At 38.6% G+C, this 20,449-nt stretch overlaps 1 protein-coding gene across 1 annotated transcript in view; it reads left to right on the top strand.

Annotated features, from left to right (window-relative positions):
* LOC145985612 (protein turtle homolog A-like) overlaps positions 1-20,449 on the top strand; it is an 836,473-nt gene that overhangs the window by 774,200 nt on the left and 41,824 nt on the right. Inside the window, exon 6 of the mRNA XM_083119681.1 lies at positions 19,228-19,385. Coding sequence (XP_082975807.1) covers positions 19,228-19,385 — 158 coding nt within the window. The remainder of the gene's footprint in view (positions 1-19,227; positions 19,386-20,449) is intronic.

Raw genomic sequence — 20,449 nt, 5'->3', positions numbered from 1 at the left:
TTTTATTTAGTCAATGGAAAAGATTTAGAACATTTGTAATAGCATAAGTCATCAAATTGGAACAATGTATATTACTATATAAGGAAACTATTGATCTTTCTCAAGAGGTAGGATAGAATATTCACGGCCTTAGAGTTTGCGCAATATTGTAAACCACCGCTGTCCAATAAGCTGATCCTGATGTCGATTCGCAGTGGTGGCACGTGTCAGATCTCGCTATTAGCTGTGAATGAAATAGACTTACACCATAATTTACCTAACTTTTTCTTAAATTTATTCATTTGTTACGTACACAAGAGGCAACTGCCTAATTGTAGCGGTCTAAAAGAAAATCTTAAATATAAAGAATTATTACATAAAACTAGTAAACCTTTCAGTACTTACAAAATTAATATACAATAAGAAAATGTTATTCATAAATCTAATATGGTGCTAACATCAATAACTCCCGGTGGAGGCACATAGTGGTTCGGATCCCACTTTAATCTGTAGGTCCAGTCCCAATTAGCCTATATATGCATAAAAGCAGACTTAGAACAAATATCAAACGAACACCAATAATTATAATACACTTAGAAAGAGTGGCAGCACTATGCAGGGAACCGATTAATAACATCACTGTAAAGAAAAAAATCGTCAAGTGCAATTTTTTAGAATCTAACTTCGTTAAATATAAAGTATTAATTCATTTAACAAACATCGAACGTAATTTCCATAGTAACTAGCTATATCCAATAATCATCCACCAAGCTAGACTAGGGTAACTTAGGAAAGTATTAACTTTTGACGTTATCACAAACTAGGTTGAAATTAAACTTCATATAAAGAGTGTTTCTATGGAATTGCAAATAATAATAACGAAAAAAAGTTCTTAAGGGGAGGACGTCTCAAATGTAATAGCAATAACAACATGGAAGATAATACCTTAACAGGTACGGTAGGTCCATTCCCCAGGGTAGAATGCAGCGGTTCCAGGAAGCAGTAGAAATTATTAAACTGTTTGAACTTGCAGTGTACAGCACGAAAACCATCTTCTAGATGTTTATGCTGTATTGTGCAAAGGAGCGCGCTATCCTGCATCACAAATCCTCCTTCGCACCCCTCTTATCTCCCCCTTGGGTAACGCAAAGAGGCATCTCCGAGATATGGCCATTCCCCTCACGTTCTCATAAGGGATAGCTGCTACATTAAATACTCTCTGGCTTCTGGTGAGAATCGTATTTCGTCCTGAGGGTGCGAGGTTTGTCGGGGAAAGAGGCGAGAGCTGGGAAGTACACACAGCATCCCACGCTCTCTAATCTTGCTGCATCTCAGTTGCAGTTTATTACGGGATGTGAGGATAGATTCGAGGAATTGGGAGCAGGCACCAGGAACTCCTGACGAATGGTCATTACAATATGGTACCGGAGGTATGCACGATGAATATATTAACTTACACGTGTAATGAATACGCTCATTCCTTAACGTGCCACATAGGAGATGTAGCAGTCATTGGTGGAATTGCGAACATTAAGTGAATGGCAACCAGAGGTCAGTTCTCAGTTTAATCTATTAGACTATACGAGACGTTTGTATATTTTAATCGGGATTGTTCCTAGAGTTTCAAGTGAAATTGAACCAGCGTGCAACGTGTCTCAATCCAAAAAGAAAATAAGAGGAATGGAAAGTAATTTTGTATTCGCTTAATACCGTGGCCAAACTTATCAAGAAATTCAGTACAGGTTCCGTCGCCGACAAAAGCAGGCGTGGAAGACCGAAGACAGCAACAGATGAAAGGAGTGTAACGCAGATGCCACGGTGTCATGGGTTATCTGCGTTCTGTGGGTTGCATTGAATGTACGTGCTACATGACGGGTGATACCACACCCAGCCAACAGAATGATGTCAATCCGTTCTTCCTTCGTTAGTGGCATCTCTTTTTCATTGGTTCACCTGCCTGAAAAGGAAAAATGAACATTAGTCACCGTTCTCACCATTTGTATGGAGACTTATGACTCACCCTGTATAATTACAAGAAGACAGCGATAACCACTATAATATCAGGGACGTTAAGGACAGTTTTTTTTATCAATCAACTGGATCGCACTGAGAAGAGGGATACAAAATCAGGGCCATAAAATTAGCTTTTCTGGGCCTAGGTCTAAATCTGCAATGTGGGTTATTTAAATTCATGGATGTAATCATCAATTCTGTAAAACCCGAATAAGACAGATATAGTGTGGAAACAAGAAGATAAGCGTGTGGGGAATGGGTGTATGTAGGGCTGCACATATTCTCGATTTCGGCCCGTGATACCGACAACAGGTTAACCAATTAGTGAGGGAATGATGGGTAACTCTTTGAAATCGGCTGCGTCTCCAACGTTGTCCCTGGCCTTATAACGTTATTTGAATTCGATCACCACTGTAACACACACCCCCTGAAGGAATTCACAAATGTTTGTTATATTTCACAGCTGTTCTCCCCACAATAATGATGAAGGCACATTGCGCACAGTGGTTCTAATCACACTTTAAACTGTAGGCCAGTCCTAAGTAGTCAATCGGATCACAACCTGATATAAAACCTAACTTTGGCAAACAATTATAAGATCGTGTACGCTGTATTAACCAACCATTTTGACTTGTGACTTTATGTTATCAGTGCGTATTCAAACTGCAATCATGGAATAATTATAATACGCGTAGTTATCCCATGACGTCAAGGCCACTAATAATCTACACTCCGAGCGACAGAGATCAATATAACTGCATCTGCAATTATAGCTTCTTGGTCAAACATGAAGCATATTAATTGGTGCTTATTGATTACATCAGTTGTGCAAGTCAATTGAATAACACATGTTGTGTTATTGCAAAATGCTAATTGGGAGGACCACTTTGGTGAAATGAGTAAATCCATTTCCACTATCGATTGAGTGACCGAAATGAAAATTGTATGTTCGTCAGCACTTAGGCTATTTGCACACGTAACATTACACGGAGCCAAGTCCTTAACAATAACTAAAATTGACGTGTGTGTCTGAGGACTAGAATCGCCTTACCCAGGTTAAAATTCAGGGTTGTAAAGAGGCACTCAGCACACGTAAGGACAGGACCCCACTGAAGAATTGGATGCCAGAGCCTCGGTGGCTTGCAAAAATGCATTTTAGAGGGGCGTTCTACGCGGAAGAGAAGTCGACGTTGGGTACCACCTTCCCAGAAAGTTCTTTCTTACACCCTAATTTCATTATTGTACGCTGCGTCGTGTTTTAATGACTAACTAACTAACTCCCTAGCCTTCTTAAACCCGAAGGTTCATGGCTGCAGCAACACAGGCCTTCCATCTTTCCCTATCTTGAGCAAGTTCTATATACTCTTTTCCATCCCTACCGATTTCCCTTAGGTCCATCTCAACGTTGTCCCTCCATCTTCGTCTTGGCCTTCCTACAGGTCTCTTACCATCAGGTTTCCCAACAAGAATCCTGTAAACTCCTCTTTCCTCTCCCATTCGTGCCACATGGCCTGCCCACCTAAGTCTTCTTGATTTAATTATTCTAATAATATCTGGACATGAATACAAATTATGTAGTTCTAAATTATGTAACCTTCTCCACTCACCTGTCTCCTCATCCCTTTTAGGTCCAAAGATTTTCCTAAGGATCTTATTTTCAAATACTCTCAATTTATGTTCCTCTTTCAATGTAAGGGACCAAGTTTCACATCCATATAATACTACAGGCAAAATTACTGTTTTGTATATTTTAACTTTTAGTTTCTTAGATATTAAACGAGAAGACAAAAGTTTATGAAAAGAGAAGTAACATGCATTTCCTGAATTAAGCCTACTTTTTATTTCCTCTTTAATATAATTTTCATTTGTTAATATTACTCCTAAGTATTTGAATTTGGAAACTGGTTCAAACGAGTTGTTATCAATAATTAGATTTTGATTATTACCTAACACTTGGCTTCGGCCTGTAAGCATATATTTAGTTTTCTCTTTGTTAACTTCCAAACCTATCTCTTTAGCAGTTTTGAAAAATATTTTAGCATTATTCTTAATTGTATTCACATCATCCCCCAGTAAGTCTACATCATCTGCATATGCTAACAACTGAGTCACACCATTTAATTTTAGTCCTTATTTAGTTTCTTTTACCTTCCTTACAGCATATTCTAAGGCAAAATTAAAGAGCAATGGGGATAATGCATCTCCTTGTTTTAACCCATCATGAATTGTAAATTTGTCAGACATATTAATACCCACACGAATTTTACTTTCTGTTTCACTGGTGCACATTTTTATCATACTAACAAGCTTCTTAGGTATTCCAAACTCTACTAATATATTATATAATTTATCTCTTTTGACCGAATCATATGCTTTTTTGAAATCAATGAATAGCTGATGGACATTTTGATTATATTCCCACTTTTTTTCAAGTGTCTGTCTGATGTGAAAAATTTGATCTGTAGTTGATCTGTTACGTTTAAATCCACATTGATAATCACCTATAATTTCATTAGCATATGGGGTTAGTCTTGTTAAAAGAATGTTAGATAATATTTTATATGTTGTTGAGAGTAGAGAAATTCCACGGTAATTATTGCAGTTCATTTTATTACCTTTTTTGAACACAGGAACAATTATGGATTGTTTCCACTGTTGAGGGATTTCTTCTTTATTCCATATTAAACAAATTAATTTATGAATTTGACATATTAATGAATTTCCACCATATTTAATTAACTAAGCTGGTATTAAATCAATGCCAGGTGCTTTGTTATTCTTTAGCCTTTTAATAGCATCTTTAACTTCAGTCAAGTTAGGTTCTGGAACTAAAGGTTCTGCTGTGTGTACTTCATTCACTTCTGATTTATCTCCTACATGAACATTTAAAAGGTCATTAAAGTAGTTCTTCCATCTATTTAGAATATCGCTTGGGTCAGCTAGAAAATCACCGTCTTTATCTTTTATCAAGTTTACTTTAGGTTGCCACCCCTTTCTAAACTCATTTACACCTTTATATAAATCTCTGATATTTTTATTTTTGCTGTTTGTTTCAATTTCGTTAATTTTGCTTTTCAAGTAATCTCTTTTTTTACTTCTAAACGTGCGGTTAACTTCTCGCTTTATTCTATTATAATTGTTTAGATTTGTATCATCAGAGTTATTTAACCATTTAAGTCTAGCCTCATTTCTTATTTCTATTAGATTATGACATTCATTATCAAACCATGGCTCCATGGCTTACTTTTGCTCGGTTTATGGTATCCTATACTTTCTTTAGCTGCTGATTCTATTGCATTACGTATGTGCTCTCAATTCTTATTTACGTCTGTCTCATTTATATTTTCATCATCATTTAAATCCTGCAAAACATCAATTCTATTTGACAGTTTAATTTGGTAATCTTTCTTAATTCTTTCATCAGTAAACTTTCCTGTATCAAATTTTATAACTTTTAGATTTTGTTGCTTATGATTTATCACTGAGAGTCTTTCTCTTAATTTAGCAATTACTAAATAATGGTCACTGGCACAGTCAGCACCTCTATGTGTACGAACGTCAATTATACTAGTATGCCTTCTCTTATCAATGAGAATATGATCTATCTGATTATGAGTTTTACCATCTGGAGAAGACCAGGTATATTTATGGATATCTTTATGTTTAAAAGTGGTACTTTTCACAATTAAATTCTTTGAGGTTGCAAAAGTAATCAATCTTATACCATTATCATTACTTAATTCATGAAGACTTTCTTTACCAATCGTGGGTTTAAATGTCTCTTCTTTGCCAATCTGTGCATTACAGTCACCTAACAGAATTTTCATATCATACTGAGAAAATTTATCAAAGACCTGTTCTAACTCTGTATAAAAAATCATCTTTAGTATTATCATCTTTATCTTCCGTTGGTGCCTGTATGTTTATTAAAATAATTTTACACCACCTACCCTGTAAAACTGCATATGATATCCTATCATTAATAAATTCTACTGTTTTAAGAGCCGAGACAATTCTATTATTTATGAAAAAGCCTGTTCCAAAATTATGATTTTCAGTACCACCATAGAAAAAAGTATAATTTTTAGTTTTACAATTCCCTTCTCCTGGCCACCTAACTTCCTGGACAGCTACTACATCTAATTTATACTTAGCTATCTCATTAACTGTACACTGAAATGCCCCAGACCGGTAAAGGCTCAGAACATTCCAGGTGCCTAATTTAATATCCTTATTCCTAACGTAGATCTTATCCTTAGTCCAGGGACCTCCCAAAGTAGTCCCCACCCGGAGATCCGAACGGGGGACTATTTTACCTCCGGAATATTTTACCTTGGGAACATCCATGGCCTTATATTGCTGTTTCTTGACATGTCTTTTTACAGTGCAGAGTTGTCAGCTCTACGCCTAACCCCCAATATGAATGGAGGAACTACTACACAAGACAAACACAAACACATTAGACAGCATAATTAGTACACAAGACACACACAAACACATCACAACTATAACACAATATAAACACAAACACACCACAACTACTACACAATATAAACACAAACAAACTACACACCACAACTACTACACAAGACAAACACAAACAAATTAGACAGCACAACTACTAGGCAAGACAAAACAAACATACTAGACAGCACAACTACTACACAAACATACTAGACGTGTTTTAATGAAGATTACACTTTTGTAAGTGGCGGTCTAGAGCAGGCACAAAAGTTTTTCACACATATTTTTTTGAACGGAAATACGTGATGCTATATTTTATGTTCATATCTCATCTGAAACGGACAGCCTAACGGTTAGCGTTGTTGATGTTTGCGATAAAACTTTTTGGAGAGTTTGTTTCAAGTTCACTTGGTAAACAGGTAAGCGATTGGAGACTGGATCTAGTTCCAAGTGCTATTTAGTCACTAAAATGTGATGCAACCGGAAGGAAAACCCACAAATTTCACCCATGTCCAGGACGGGACTCGAAACCAGGAACTTTAGTGGTGAGATCTACCACTTAACACGCTCGATCACCGAGCTGGTACCCCTTATTTGTTCCAAATGTGTTTCATAATACCACCTATCTGCTCAATCTGTCCTATATTTATTCTAGACGTGTTCGATAACATCCACAAGATAATAGTTCCCACTAGCGCCACGCTAGACTTAAATATACGTCGTCTGCCGTATGGATGAGAGACTTGGTTGTCAACACAGACATATACCAAGATCGAAGAAGCAGGAGAAGAGGAAATGAACCATTCTTATTCAATATTGGTGATAAACTCCCACCGTAAGGGAGATTTGAATTCCAACTAGGCATCTTCTCGGAATCCTTTGAGCATCCCGTGAAGACATTGACGACCATTGGAGAGCTGACCTATGATGCCGAAAATAGATCTCGACTCACCTCTCCATCTATGAAATATAGTTCGCCTCCCCCTAACGCAATCCACACTTCCTGGCAAATCTTTGCTATCCCGTAATCGGCTCTTTCCCTCCGTCGCACTCGCAAACTTTCCTCATCGACCACTTGCCAACTACCTCTTGATCCGAAATGGACTATATCGTGCGGAGTTTCGCTCGGGATTTTACGCTACACCCACAAGCATTGTGAGGATTCTCCTCAGGCTGTATACCCTCTCAAAGCAGTGTTTGTGTGCTCTGCACCGAAGTTTGTACAATACTGATGTGGAGGGAAGAGGGTATTTTACGAATAAAAATTTCGTGGATCCCTCATTCTGGCAGTTCTTTTATCGAGGTGCATAATGCCTGGAGTCAAGAAGGAAGAAAATATTTTTCGTTTCTTTCATCTCCGTTTTCTAATTGGTACAGTGTTGTAGTTTTATGTTAGGTTGGTTTTCTAGGCTTCACAGGAGTCGTATGTCGGGTCCTACCATGGAAACAGCTGTTCCTTTGAGGCTGTCTTTCAGCAATGTCGTGTTTAGTGTAAAGAAGTAGGAAGCTGACGAAAATTTTAAAAGAATCCCTTCAAAGTTTATCGAGACTAATATGAAGAGATGTCATAAGGAAGACAAATGCAGATACCTTTCTGGGATTCGAGGTTGGAATTTCAAAGAAGCAGGACTGTCCTTAACATTGGGACTGATCTGTGCTTCGATAGATTGGTTGATTTTTTAAATTTTACTTCGCATTTCTGATGCTTTTGGCTAATCGCGAGAATGAGAATGAGTGATGATATGATGAAATTCATGCAGGGACGCTCACAAAAGAACAACCATGACCAGTCCAGGATTCTAACTCGGGACCCTTGTCGTGATAACTAATCTTTCGAATCTATGAAATAATCATGACGTTTTGTCATTCAATTAAACATACAAGTACAATGTCGCCTCTTCGAGTAAGAAGTGAAACACTCGATTGGAATGGAGAAAATCATCATGTAGTAAGCTTGTGATTGTCACTGAGCGCGAAACTTCAAATGTAAAACGGGAGGCAACACGGCTTAAGTCATATCTCCCAGGCAGATGTAAACTACAACCTATCATCAGTGTTCAACTCTCAGAAATATCGATATATTTTGAGATTAGTTCCACACTTTTTATTTTTCTTCTAGTATTTTCTTGAGGACGCACGACATCAAGGTGTACGAAGAAGGGAGACCGAACCTGTATGTCCAAGCTGACCATTAAAAAAGGTGAAGCAAGAATATATTTTTTTGGATGGGAGAAAGAGAAAGAGGGGTATTGCTCGTTGCTTACCTATCCAAGATACCACAAAGCAATCAGATATGCAAGATGATTCTCTCATTACAAAATACTAAAATTTCTCAGTCTAATTTTTGTATGGTTTTGCTAGGAAAATTGACAAGGCCTACGTATATCGAAGCAGAACCATCACCCCTCAACGAAATGTACTGTACCTGTGACCTTGAAACGTGACTCAGTGTAGAGTGATTGTGTGTGCCGCAAACATGTACTCAATCGAACAGCAATTGTTTTTTCTTCAATACTTAAATCAAATGGTGTGGTTTAATGTCAATGATACATACGGTATGATCAAATCTTATGAATCAAACGAACAAATCGTACGAAACATGCCGTGCTACATGGATATATACATGAAAGAGTATAACAGCGTTAGCGAAATACAACGTAATCTCCCGCAGGGAATCTCTGTCACGATAGCATTGCTGTCGGCGCTTCCACAAGCCTTACGTTATCCTGGAAATACCGCGGCTGAAGTGGACGTCAATCAGGGGATGGAAACAGCACAGCCCCTGTCAGAACTCTAAACACCTGCCCGCATCATGATGAACTCGTCTCATTACCAGAAAGTGCTGTTTTAGGCCTGCCACTTGCTACGGTGCTCACCCAACTGGTCCGTTATTCACCAGAAAGTACGCTGAAGGTTAGGTGGTGCTTTGATGTGTAGTTTCGGGAACCTCAAATGTGAAATAGTTCAGAGTCTAGGTTTATAGAGAATATTCGAAAATGTGAGTATAATCTTACACCCTACGCAGTGGCGTGCCCAAGGGGGGGGGGGGGGTTGGTTAGTATTCCTAAAAAATGAACGTCAAAGGTAGGAAAATATGACAAAATGAGGGCTGACTACCAAGATAAAGTATACGCAACCCCTCCCTTTCGAAAATCCGGTGGACGCCACTGACCCTACGTGATTTCAAATGGAAAATGTTGAAAATGTCACTGACGTTCGCTATGCCTCAGCAAAGTGTGTTACGAAAGTTTCGTTTACAAAATCCGAACACGATGTTCTAAATTCTGATAACTCGAATCGGTTTATGATTCCTTCTAGATCATTGTAGTGGCTGCTTTTCGCTGCACTCTAAATACGTGTATCTAGAAGTATTTGTGACAACAGAAAACTAATTTTCAAGTATATGTAGCCAATAGTGAAAGGAAACCGCAAGAAGGTTAACTTAGGCAACTTTAGGTCTGATCTGTTACCTTTCCCGCGCTAGCGATCGCTCGAAAGTTTCCAATAAGAAACTAGGAAAATATCATCTGCTCGACCGAGAGCGAATAGAAATCAAGGAACCAGTGCTTAATGCAACACAGGCTCATGCTTGGCACTGATATATAACTTTTTATCGGACCCTATTCAATTCTTTAATATGGAATGGAGAGATCGTGTAACCAGTGAAGATAGCAGATGTCCTTTAGAATGTGAACATCGAAAGTTTCCGTTGTAGAGTGATTAGCATAACGTTCTACGAATCCAGAAATTCCTGGTCAAGGTATTATATCATTATGTTTCTCCCTTCACCCATTTTATCAGTTCAGTATTCATCTCCATCGTCGCGATTAGCCCAGGGGGCAAAGGAAAGCTAAAAATAACAGATAAAATGTAGAAGGAATATGAATATATCAAGAGAAAATCGTTAAATTTACATGTGACTAGTAGCTTGATACGTTCAAGCCTGTATTATTATACTACGCGTATTAAACGTATTATTATATTTATTAATAATAACTTAATAATAATCAACGGTGAACGATGAGACTCGGTGAAGTACACAGACCCCTCTCAGGTACAGGGATAGTGTTAGGCAAAGACAATATTCACAGCACAGGGAAATAAAACGACATTGCTGCAGTAGATAAACTAAAAGGTTTTATTCTTTATTTATGGCAATTATAATGCGAATATACTTGAGACGAAGGCGAGGATTTCGCTTTGTCGATGAATTGACTCACCTAAAATCGCATAAACTCAATGCGTGGCTATCGGCATGCCTATGATCACATAGACCTAGCTTGCGCCCCAAACTACCACACCAACAGATATGCAATAATAACTGAGCCAATATTTGCTCTTTAGCCTTTTATTCCAAATTAATCATTAGGCTAGCTTTATTATTTATTGTAACGTAGAATGGTTACAGTATTGTGCATATCATCAATGCATGGCTATCGGCGTACCTATGGTCACATAGGCCTAGCTTGCGCCCCGAACTACCATACCAAGATGTATGCACAACACCGAGGAGTTCATTTTAAATTTAAAGCTTCGTCGATCCGTGGCGAAAGTGTGTTATTTCTTACGCCATATCCTCGCTTTTATACTATTTTCGAGAACACAGATTCAAGTACAGATGAGTCACTCACTATCTACAAAAGGATACTATCAACAAAACTGACATCTACACATGTTTTGAAATACATATTCACATAGTGCACTCTCGCAAACATGAATATACTTTAAACTATTCATAATAGAGTATAAAATACAATAAACTACAATAAACATTAAATAAATTATATACATTACAAACAAGGTGCAATATTACATATAATAACACAACATTTACGTGTCCTTTCATAAAAATATAATATATCAGTGACATATTTTAAAGTTGTGACGTCACATAAAAGTATGGATCAAATCAAGCTTGAACTTGTGTTTCGTGGTTGCATACTTAAAAAATTCAGAGATCTTAAAGATAAAAATGTTACTAACAAAAGCTGTACTCCTGGATTTCCTCTACATATTTCTAAATTCAATCGGCGCAGTACGGAGAAACCCCTATGCGTACATGTGTTCCATACACACACGCCACAAACCGATGCTATCACGGTGATAACATTTTTCTCTATAGCGGCTACAATGGTTGTATAGTTTCATCCCCAGATATCTAAGCTCTCACCCCCACCCCTCCCCCAAGTCTTCGTTGAGATGAAAAATGCATGACCAGGTTTACGTTTTTCTTCCTTCTATTTTGTTCGCATGTGTAAAATTTTGGCTACGGCAGTTCCCGGAGTGAAGAGTGCGTGCGTAGAGAGTGTGTGCGCGCGGGGGGGGGGGGGGAGGGGGTATAACGACACCTGCAAAAAGTAAGGGAGAAAGACAGTTGGGATTGACAGGACATGGAAACATGTGGAACAGCGATGACAACATACCTGTCTGCGGATATGTTCCCACGGGAAGCTTGTGGTCCGCTCGTGTCACCCCTCCTCCACCGACTCAATCCCTAACATGTCCACTTTGCATATTTCATAAGCGGACGTGTTATCAATCCCCAGAGCACATTTTTTGCTTTCCTATATTTTCCCACCGCCTTGATTCACATGGTGTAACGTTTGTCGCATGTACTGCCAGCATTGTCCAGCTCTCAGGCTCAGTTTCACAACGTTCGGGGGAAAAAATGCCATAAAGAACCATCTCTTTCTAAATATTTATAGAAAATTATGTGATAAATTATAGGAAATTAGAAGCTTGTAAGGACTTGTAAAAGCAGAACGGAATCCTCAAGTATTAGCAAGCAAATTATCTTTCACCAAGGGCGCCGACAAGATTTTTTTCTCAGGAGGTCAGAGTAAGATTTCGTATCTTACCTAGGGCTGAGTCGATACCACTTTGAACCGATACTCTTACCGATTCCCACCGATACCAATACCGATACTTGAAAATTGCAATAATAAAAAATTCTTCAAAATATTGATCAATATTGGTGTGTACATTTTCTTCTCCAATTACATGCATGAATTTACGAAGAAATCTACTTTAGAATATTCAAGAATTGCATCACAATATTAAAATAGATATTATCTAATCGCAAAATATAGTTTTTCGTGCAAAATTAGTGCAAAATAAAAAGGAAGTTTTAATTTTGCATAACTTCCAGGATAATTAGACTCCGCGAAAGTGTCGCGTGAAAAACCAAAATGCCGTAAAGTATCGGCTAGTATCGGTAGAAGAATTCCAACCGATACTTTCCGATACTGATACCACTGGTATCGGCCGATACCGATACATCAGCATGGGTATCGGCTCAGCACTATTCTTACCCTCTAGTCATAGAAGCTTTTACTATTGTTGTTGATTTTATCATTATTATTATTTTATAAATTATTCAATTCACATTGAATAGACAATACTTTCGTGTTGAATACAAGTTCAGACTCGAGTCTACTATTTAGATAGAAACTGGATTTGCCTTGCTTAATTTACATAAACGTTTCGATTTTGTTGATGAACAATTCTTGTCTTGTTGTACTTCTTCACAATGCACAGATAGGCTACCAAAGATCTACTGCCCTTATGATGTCTCTGATTTATGTTTTTACGTGCCGAAGGGCACTGAAAAAAAAGTAATAGTTCAAAATCACTGGGTGTGAATTATCAAGATCAGATCCCAACTTCGGGAAATGATTTCCCGACGTTTCCTAATCCCAAACAGACGAGAATTCTAAAGGATCTTATTCAAGAGAGGTTAAATCTTTATATTTTCTGAACTATAGGCTAAGTGTCTGAAATTTCTTAAAATTAACAGTTTTTATTCCATAATTGCAAAGACATTCATATCAGTAGAAATCAGCCGTTGGTTATACGGAAGATGAGTTCATTCCGAAGCGTCGTTCCGTCAGTTTCATGAGTCGAGTCCAGTTCGTACACTGTTTTGCTGTTTCAGCTAAAAATGTGAGTATTATTTAGAACTCTTTTCTACACTATATTATTTCTGCATGTTTTTACTGAGTTCCCAAAAGAGGCAACATTTTTCTGTAAATGCTTTTCAAGTCTTGCGTTAATGTGACATATCATAATAATGTATTTTCAGAGCAAGACGGGGTGGTATATGACAGGGTACTAACCCATTTTGAATCCCATTTTCTTTAGACACTGCACTGCTCTGGTTTACCAATAGAGTTGAATCTTAAGTGCTCATTGCTTTGGTAGGCTTCAACATTTTGTGATCTTTATCTTTGAATTGCTGAGATTTTGTGACATGAGCACAAAACCTGTGTGTAGAATGAAGACTTGTATGTCGGAAATAAGACTTATAGACTTATAATTGTCTTAATCGGCACTAAATATTTCATTCTTTAATTTGACTTTTCATTGTTGGAATTAGATTTTTATGGCTGGTAAATGAGGCAAAACGGGTGAAATACTTTTTTTTTTCTAAACTAATTATTCGTGTAGGTTTGTTAGTTTTAATCCTTTGGATGGATGCAAGGAATGGTTCAATAAAGAGAGTTGTGTTGAAATAAATAGATGTTAGTTCATATTTAGTAGCCAATCCATGTGGTTAAACATGAAGTATCCAGTCTTATTCCATGTTCCCCTAATGTACAAGAGAAAACAAAAATAGTAATAGACACTTTGCTGAGCAATGCTTGTGAATCTTACTGTACATTGTATATTCGATTTGTTTTCTGAAATGTTATTGCTATATTTTTTTGAAAAGTCGTTGTAGGTTATTTAACATATGTTATTCTTTAACCATTTCTGTTGGTGTAAGTGACACACATCTTGAAAATCCTTCCAGCAACTTCTTTTTCTCCCTATGTTGCTTGTGTTCAAGGACAACCAAGACCGCTATGTCTGCATCGAAAGAGAAGGGTTGTTTGTCTATTGTGCTAACCCAAAACGAAAACTTGATGTGACAAGCTTGTTTGTATCTTTGACCAGGATTTGGCGGTAATGTCGATTGTTGTTAAGCTACATATACGCCCATTTGTGTAATGTACACAAAGAGCGTTTGTGCACAATCATTGTACATAAACGCGTCAAGGTTAAGCCCTAGGGAGTAATTATCAATTCATGCATAAAACGCTGATATTAGTAGCCGCAGTCTAACTAACTATGAGACTGTTTCTAGTGCACAGGGTATAAACATGATATACCTAATATGTATTCTGCAAAATGTTGACAGAATCATGTAGAATCACATAAATGTTAAACTATGAGTTTGATTTTGTGTTGACTGCGTTCGCAAAATAATGTGAATGGCGAGCTATTATCATATTCAACACGCTTTGCTGTAGATGACAATATATTGTATGTAGAGAAAGCCATGAGGGTTGCCAGGAGCATATTTATTTCCTTAATTCCATGGAACAATTTGTCCAGTTCTCAGTCTCGTCTGGAGACCAAATTCTAGTTCCTTATTAAATCGTGCACCGTGCCACGAAGGCAGAGAGAGGAATGTGATAGTAAAACCCCATACCCTCTCTATCTCTGCCATTTCAGGAAGTGATGTGATCAGCACCACGCTCCGGCCGTAGTTACCCCCAGTGTTTGTCTAGAAATGTATTTTCTTAGAATGGGTGAACCCCAGAGCTGCTTTATTCCGACCTTAGATCATCCACCCATGAATTTGAACACGTATCTACAAGGTGACAGTCAGACACCCTATCTACGACACCACTATGGCTTCCTGCAGTATGTAGCAATTGTTATTTAGGCAACATTTTCGTGTACCTTACATGCTGATTCTCTCATTACTTTCTGCCAGGAAAATAATGTTATCCATTGTACAATTACGCATTCATCAACTTGTTATACTATTTATTGCACGCAGCTTTACTATGTACCTAGACCAATCGCGACGACGAGGATGATACTGAAAGAATAAAGACAACGAGACACAATGTTTTACCAATGGTTCGAACTTAGAACCCCTGGCTTCGTAGCGCTTTCGCTCACCATCACACCACCATGGATTTAGCGAACTTCTTGCCTTTGTAAGCATTGTGTCAGCGTTGCCTCCTCCCATCCTGTAAATTTTACACTCTATATGCCTTCAAATCATCTGGCTCAAGAGAAGAGTCATCAAAAGACAAATGATCGAAACGGTAAACTGGCATACCATGCGGAAATCATCAATTCAATTTCGTCAAACTCGCAACGGGCGATATTATTGGCTGCAATTTCTTCACCATTGCCTACCAAATGACATGTCATCTCCACGTATTGAATTCTTCCCCTTCTTTGTAGCTCCCCTGTCTCCACACCCCCTACTCTTGGGGACGATTAATGGATGAATAAAACATAGCTACACATTGCCTGGAGATTCACATAATTATTTTATGATGGAAAGGTGGGCTTTTTTGCTGCCCCTGCTCATTGTCTACCATCCTTCCTTCCCAACGCTTCGGCTCCTGTGGGCCTTCCCCCCGGGGGGACTGAAAAATCTTACACTATCTCTTAAAAAAGAGGGGGGCGGACTTTATCCTTTCCCTATTCCCCTGTTTCGGATGGTTATGAATATTTTACCCCTCTGTCAGTCGCCTTAGGGGCAAAAAAAGAACTACTCATTCATAGAGCACGACGCTGAGTCTATGTGCCAGGATTTCCCCTGGTGATATTGAAAGTGTAAAGAAGTTAATATTTCACATGCACCCTGTTTCTCGGACCCCCGGCGTGTATATTAAACTTGTCCTCTTTCAGTGTACCTCCGCCATTCTTCAGGACAGGAAACTGTAGGGGACACAGTAGTGGATGTAGTTGTCGTTAATATTTCAAAGGATTATTGTATATTGCGTTCTCCATACGTACAAAGAGAGATTTGGTCGATTTCGTTGCTTTTGGGAAGGCTGCTATGGTATGTCGAAATCTTGTCTGTGTGTCTGAAGCGAATAAGATAAGAACTGATCTAGTCAGCTGTTGTTGTACTGTTTGTCCGTACTAGTTTGGCTACTGATTACTGGGAGCAACCAATTAATATTAGCTTTCAGTCATACGGGTCCTATTTCCGCACTCCTTTGCTCGCCCCGCTCACTCGCTTTCTCCACTTTTCTACCTTTATATCATGTCTTGCTCCACAGATTCCCGAGGTACAGTGTGGATGAAAGAAATAAATAATTATGATTCTATAATTTGGAAAGAAATGAACTTTTTATCCTATTAGCATGCAATGTTAATTGGACATTGTCTAACAAATACTCTCATTCACATCGTCGTGATTAACGAAAATCTTCAGACAAGCAAATTACAAGAAGAAGTTTTCTTTCGAAATTAAATAATCATAATTACAGTAAAACCTTGTTAATCCGGACTACGACTACGCTTAATCCGAACAGGTAAAAAAAAACAAGAAGGAAAAAAACAAAACAACAGAATGCAAGGTTTTAAATGTGGCTAGAAGTCGACAAGAGAACTTCCCAAAGAATAAGCAGTCAACCACTGATGAAATTCTGTTTCCCGCGGACTTTGTACTGTACTGTATAGTGTATTTATGCCTATACCCTTTAAATACAACATAATAAACTTGTTTTGTTGCTATAAACGGAGTTTTAATGCACTTTCTACTGTTCTTTTAGGTTATTTCAGTTAATCCGGTCAACTTATCCCCCCATTAGTTCGGATTAACGACGTTTTACTGTATTTCATTTTATCTACACGCTTATCTACATTCCTATCTACACACTTCATTACACTGTGTTGGGAATCTGTAGAGCAAGACCTCGCATAACGGCAGAGATGAAGAAAAAGCGAGTGTGTGGAACAAAGCAGTGTGCGTTGCTGCAAACTGGTAATAGCCGCAGCCGCGTTCATAGTCGAGCCATCTGGACTCCTACCTGCGAAGTGTACTTGTTCTCGTTGGCTTCCTCCAAACATTCCCGCTACAGAGTGTAGTCCAAGGTATTTTAAACCGGATATAAATAATAATGTACTGTAACAGAATATCAACTATACTCTGTCCCTGAGATCTCTGGAGGGAGCGAACGAAAACAAGTCTCTGCGCAAGTAGTGACTCGATAGTGTTCGACCAATTGACGCGTGAGAGGAAACTGGAGTGCTTGGAGGGGGAAATGAGACTTCGGCTAACAGTGGTTCTCAGGAACGTTTTCTGCTTCGCTCCGCCCACTAGCTTTCTCCTCTTATTTGCTGTTATGCGCGGCCTTGCTCCATAGATTTTCAGGATGGAGTATACCAAAAAGCACAAAGTAGTCTGATACCGCTGCTGAAGGTTTCTACACTGGCCTTACTCAGAACAATTGTTTTGAAGAAAATAGAGCCTTTTTGGTAATTGTTAACGCCTGATTAGACACGCCTCCACACAAAATGGCGACTCAAGTTTTATGACGACAGACATTAACTTGGAAGTTCTTACGTTTCACGAAGTCAGCCTTCCATATTTTCTTCAGCAAGCTTCTCTGTGGGAACTTACTTCAGGAGAGGGGCAACAAAGCTAGTTATCGATCAGATTCCGAGAGATTCTTTCGGGAGGTGAGATTCTTAATAAGGCTACGTCACCGGGAGGTCTGTTATGAGATCGGAGTTCTTTTTAAAGGCGACGTACTGTGAGGACCTAGCATCATGCAGGGTACAAAGGAGAGGCGTTACCGAGGGTAATACCGGATCATATCGCATCTTGCAATATAGGGCACGGCGCCTTCAAATATTCACCATTGTTGTCTATTTGTTCAATAAGATTTTGTTTCTGGAAGATGGTGTACTTCATGTAATCTAATATTTTTGTCGAACAACATTCAATACAGACGGGCAAAGAATCTACGAGGGCGTAAAATTCCTGAGAAATATTCTTGCTACTAGAATAGATTCTAGGTGTATACTGGTTTCTGTGACGTAATATTCTGCAAAATTATCACCACTCACGTATTTAGTAACTTTAATACTTTAACGTAGTGTTTCGGCCTCGTGTTTGCTAATTCCAATGATGAAGATGAATGATGATTATACTCTGTCCCACTATCTCTGGAACAAGCTAACAAAAACATGTATCTGCGCAAGTAGTGACGCGGAACGGCCCCACCTATGAACACCTGAGAGGGAATGGGATTGCGTTGAGTGGGGAAACCGAGTGCAGTTACCAGCCTTCGCAGCAGCGTGCACTGCTTCGCTCTGCCCACTCGATTTTCCTCTCTGCCACTTTGCGCGGCCTTGCTCCAGAGATAACCGGGACAGAGAATGGATGAAATTGATGAAGGGGTACTGTCCAGAGCAGGACGCAAACCCGAAACCATCGATGGCGAGATCGTCAGTCAAACACTCAACGCACTTTCTGGTATTTAAGGGCAATTGAAGCTCAAAAACACCCAGCATGAATAACCCATCCTGAGAGCACTTGGTCCCTTATCATGATATACAGTCACTTGCAGTGAAAATGGTGCACTCAAATCCTGACAGACTCGCTTTCCTGTAATACTGCTGTGTGTTCAAATTTTATTGTAGGTGACTGTATATCATCTGCAAATATCTTAATTTTGAGAGGGCTGTTCATTGTAATCGAAATTTTGTAGTGGTCATATAGATAGAATGGAAAATGTAGAGAAAAGGAAAACTAGGGTTGTATCCTGACAAGTTTTAGGATTATTTTATCAATACTGTTATAAGCCGTTCTTGGATTCACCCAGCCTCACTGAGGATGATTCGAATGTCGTTTATAAGCTGTCTGGGAGTGGTGCTCAACACATCCCTTCATAATGCAGAGGCTAATTTTAGTATATTTGACAAACTACTCTCATGGTATGTTGTAATGTATTGTTTCTTTCTTTGCAGTTAAACCTCAGTACGCCAAAATTCTCCGAAGCGATCAGCCTCTTTCGGCGAACAAGACGTATAAAATTGTATGCCAATCGGTGGGATCACGTCCTGCAGCTAACATCTCCTGGTACAGAGATTTGAGAAAGTTCCCGGAAGAAGCTATTTCTCAAAATGTAAGTAAATGTTTTTTGCGTCTTGTTAGTCGTTTTCCATGCATGTTTAGCCGGCCCCTATGGTATTGTGGTTAGCACATCGCACTACGACGCCAGGGTGTCCGGGTTCGAATCCTGGCCTCGCCATGGATGTTTGAAAGTGTCCATTCATCAATTTATCATATCATAACTTTTTCCAATCTTCGCAAATTAGCCAAGAGTGGCACAAGAAGAGAAGTAAAATAAAGCCAATCAATCAATCAATCCAGTGGCGGCGATCGAGTTTCAAAACTGCGGGGGCAAAGTGCCAAAACTCGAGGGGCAGGGACAGTTTACTTTCTATTGGTGGATAAGGTTTTAGCATAATGCGGGACAAAAAGTGGGGGGCTGCCCTAATCACCGCCACTGAATCAATCCATGTATGTTAAATACAGTACAGGGGATATGAATGTGTTTAGAATTTTTGTTCGTTTGTTCTTTGAAAGCAGTAGTTTGCAATTTGATTTGTAGAAACAGTGTAAGAGAATTGGAGCCGATGAAACACTTATTACTCGTACCTTGTGGAAAAAAAACTAAAAAAAAGCTTCTTTTCTATTATTTAAATTCTTATTAGAAGAGGCTAGACATTCTGCTACATTATATGTATATTCTGCTTCAACTTAGTTGCATTTTTCCATTTGTTCGAGTTTTCTGTTTAGATCGTCGTTTATCAGCAACTTCCACCATATGAGTCATCAGCAATCTCTTCGTCGCAATGTCCATCACACGTGCTACACCAGTACAAACCCTGCGTAAGTCATCGGTGCATCTTCGTGTATATGGGTGCGTCAGCACTAAGGCTATTAGTTGAAGGAATTCACCATAAATATTCGCAAAATCTTAAACGTAGGAAAATGAAATGACCAGATAGAAACGGATCAAAGCACAAGCACTTTAACAAAAACCCAAAATAACCGTAAGGGTATAAAACTGAAAGCTGAAAATCCTACAAGAATGACCAGTTCAAAATATCAAAACCTTAAATAACCTACACATCAATAATTTATGTGACAAAAGTGAAACTATGTATCTAAAACGGATTAATC

This window comes from Lepisma saccharinum, chromosome 3, assembly GCF_977018435.1.
Source record: "Lepisma saccharinum chromosome 3, izLepSacc3.1, whole genome shotgun sequence".
Lineage (NCBI taxonomy): Eukaryota > Metazoa > Arthropoda > Insecta > Zygentoma > Lepismatidae > Lepisma > Lepisma saccharinum.
Note: the sequence above shows the minus strand (reverse complement) of the source record. Positions and strands in the feature narration are given on the sequence as shown.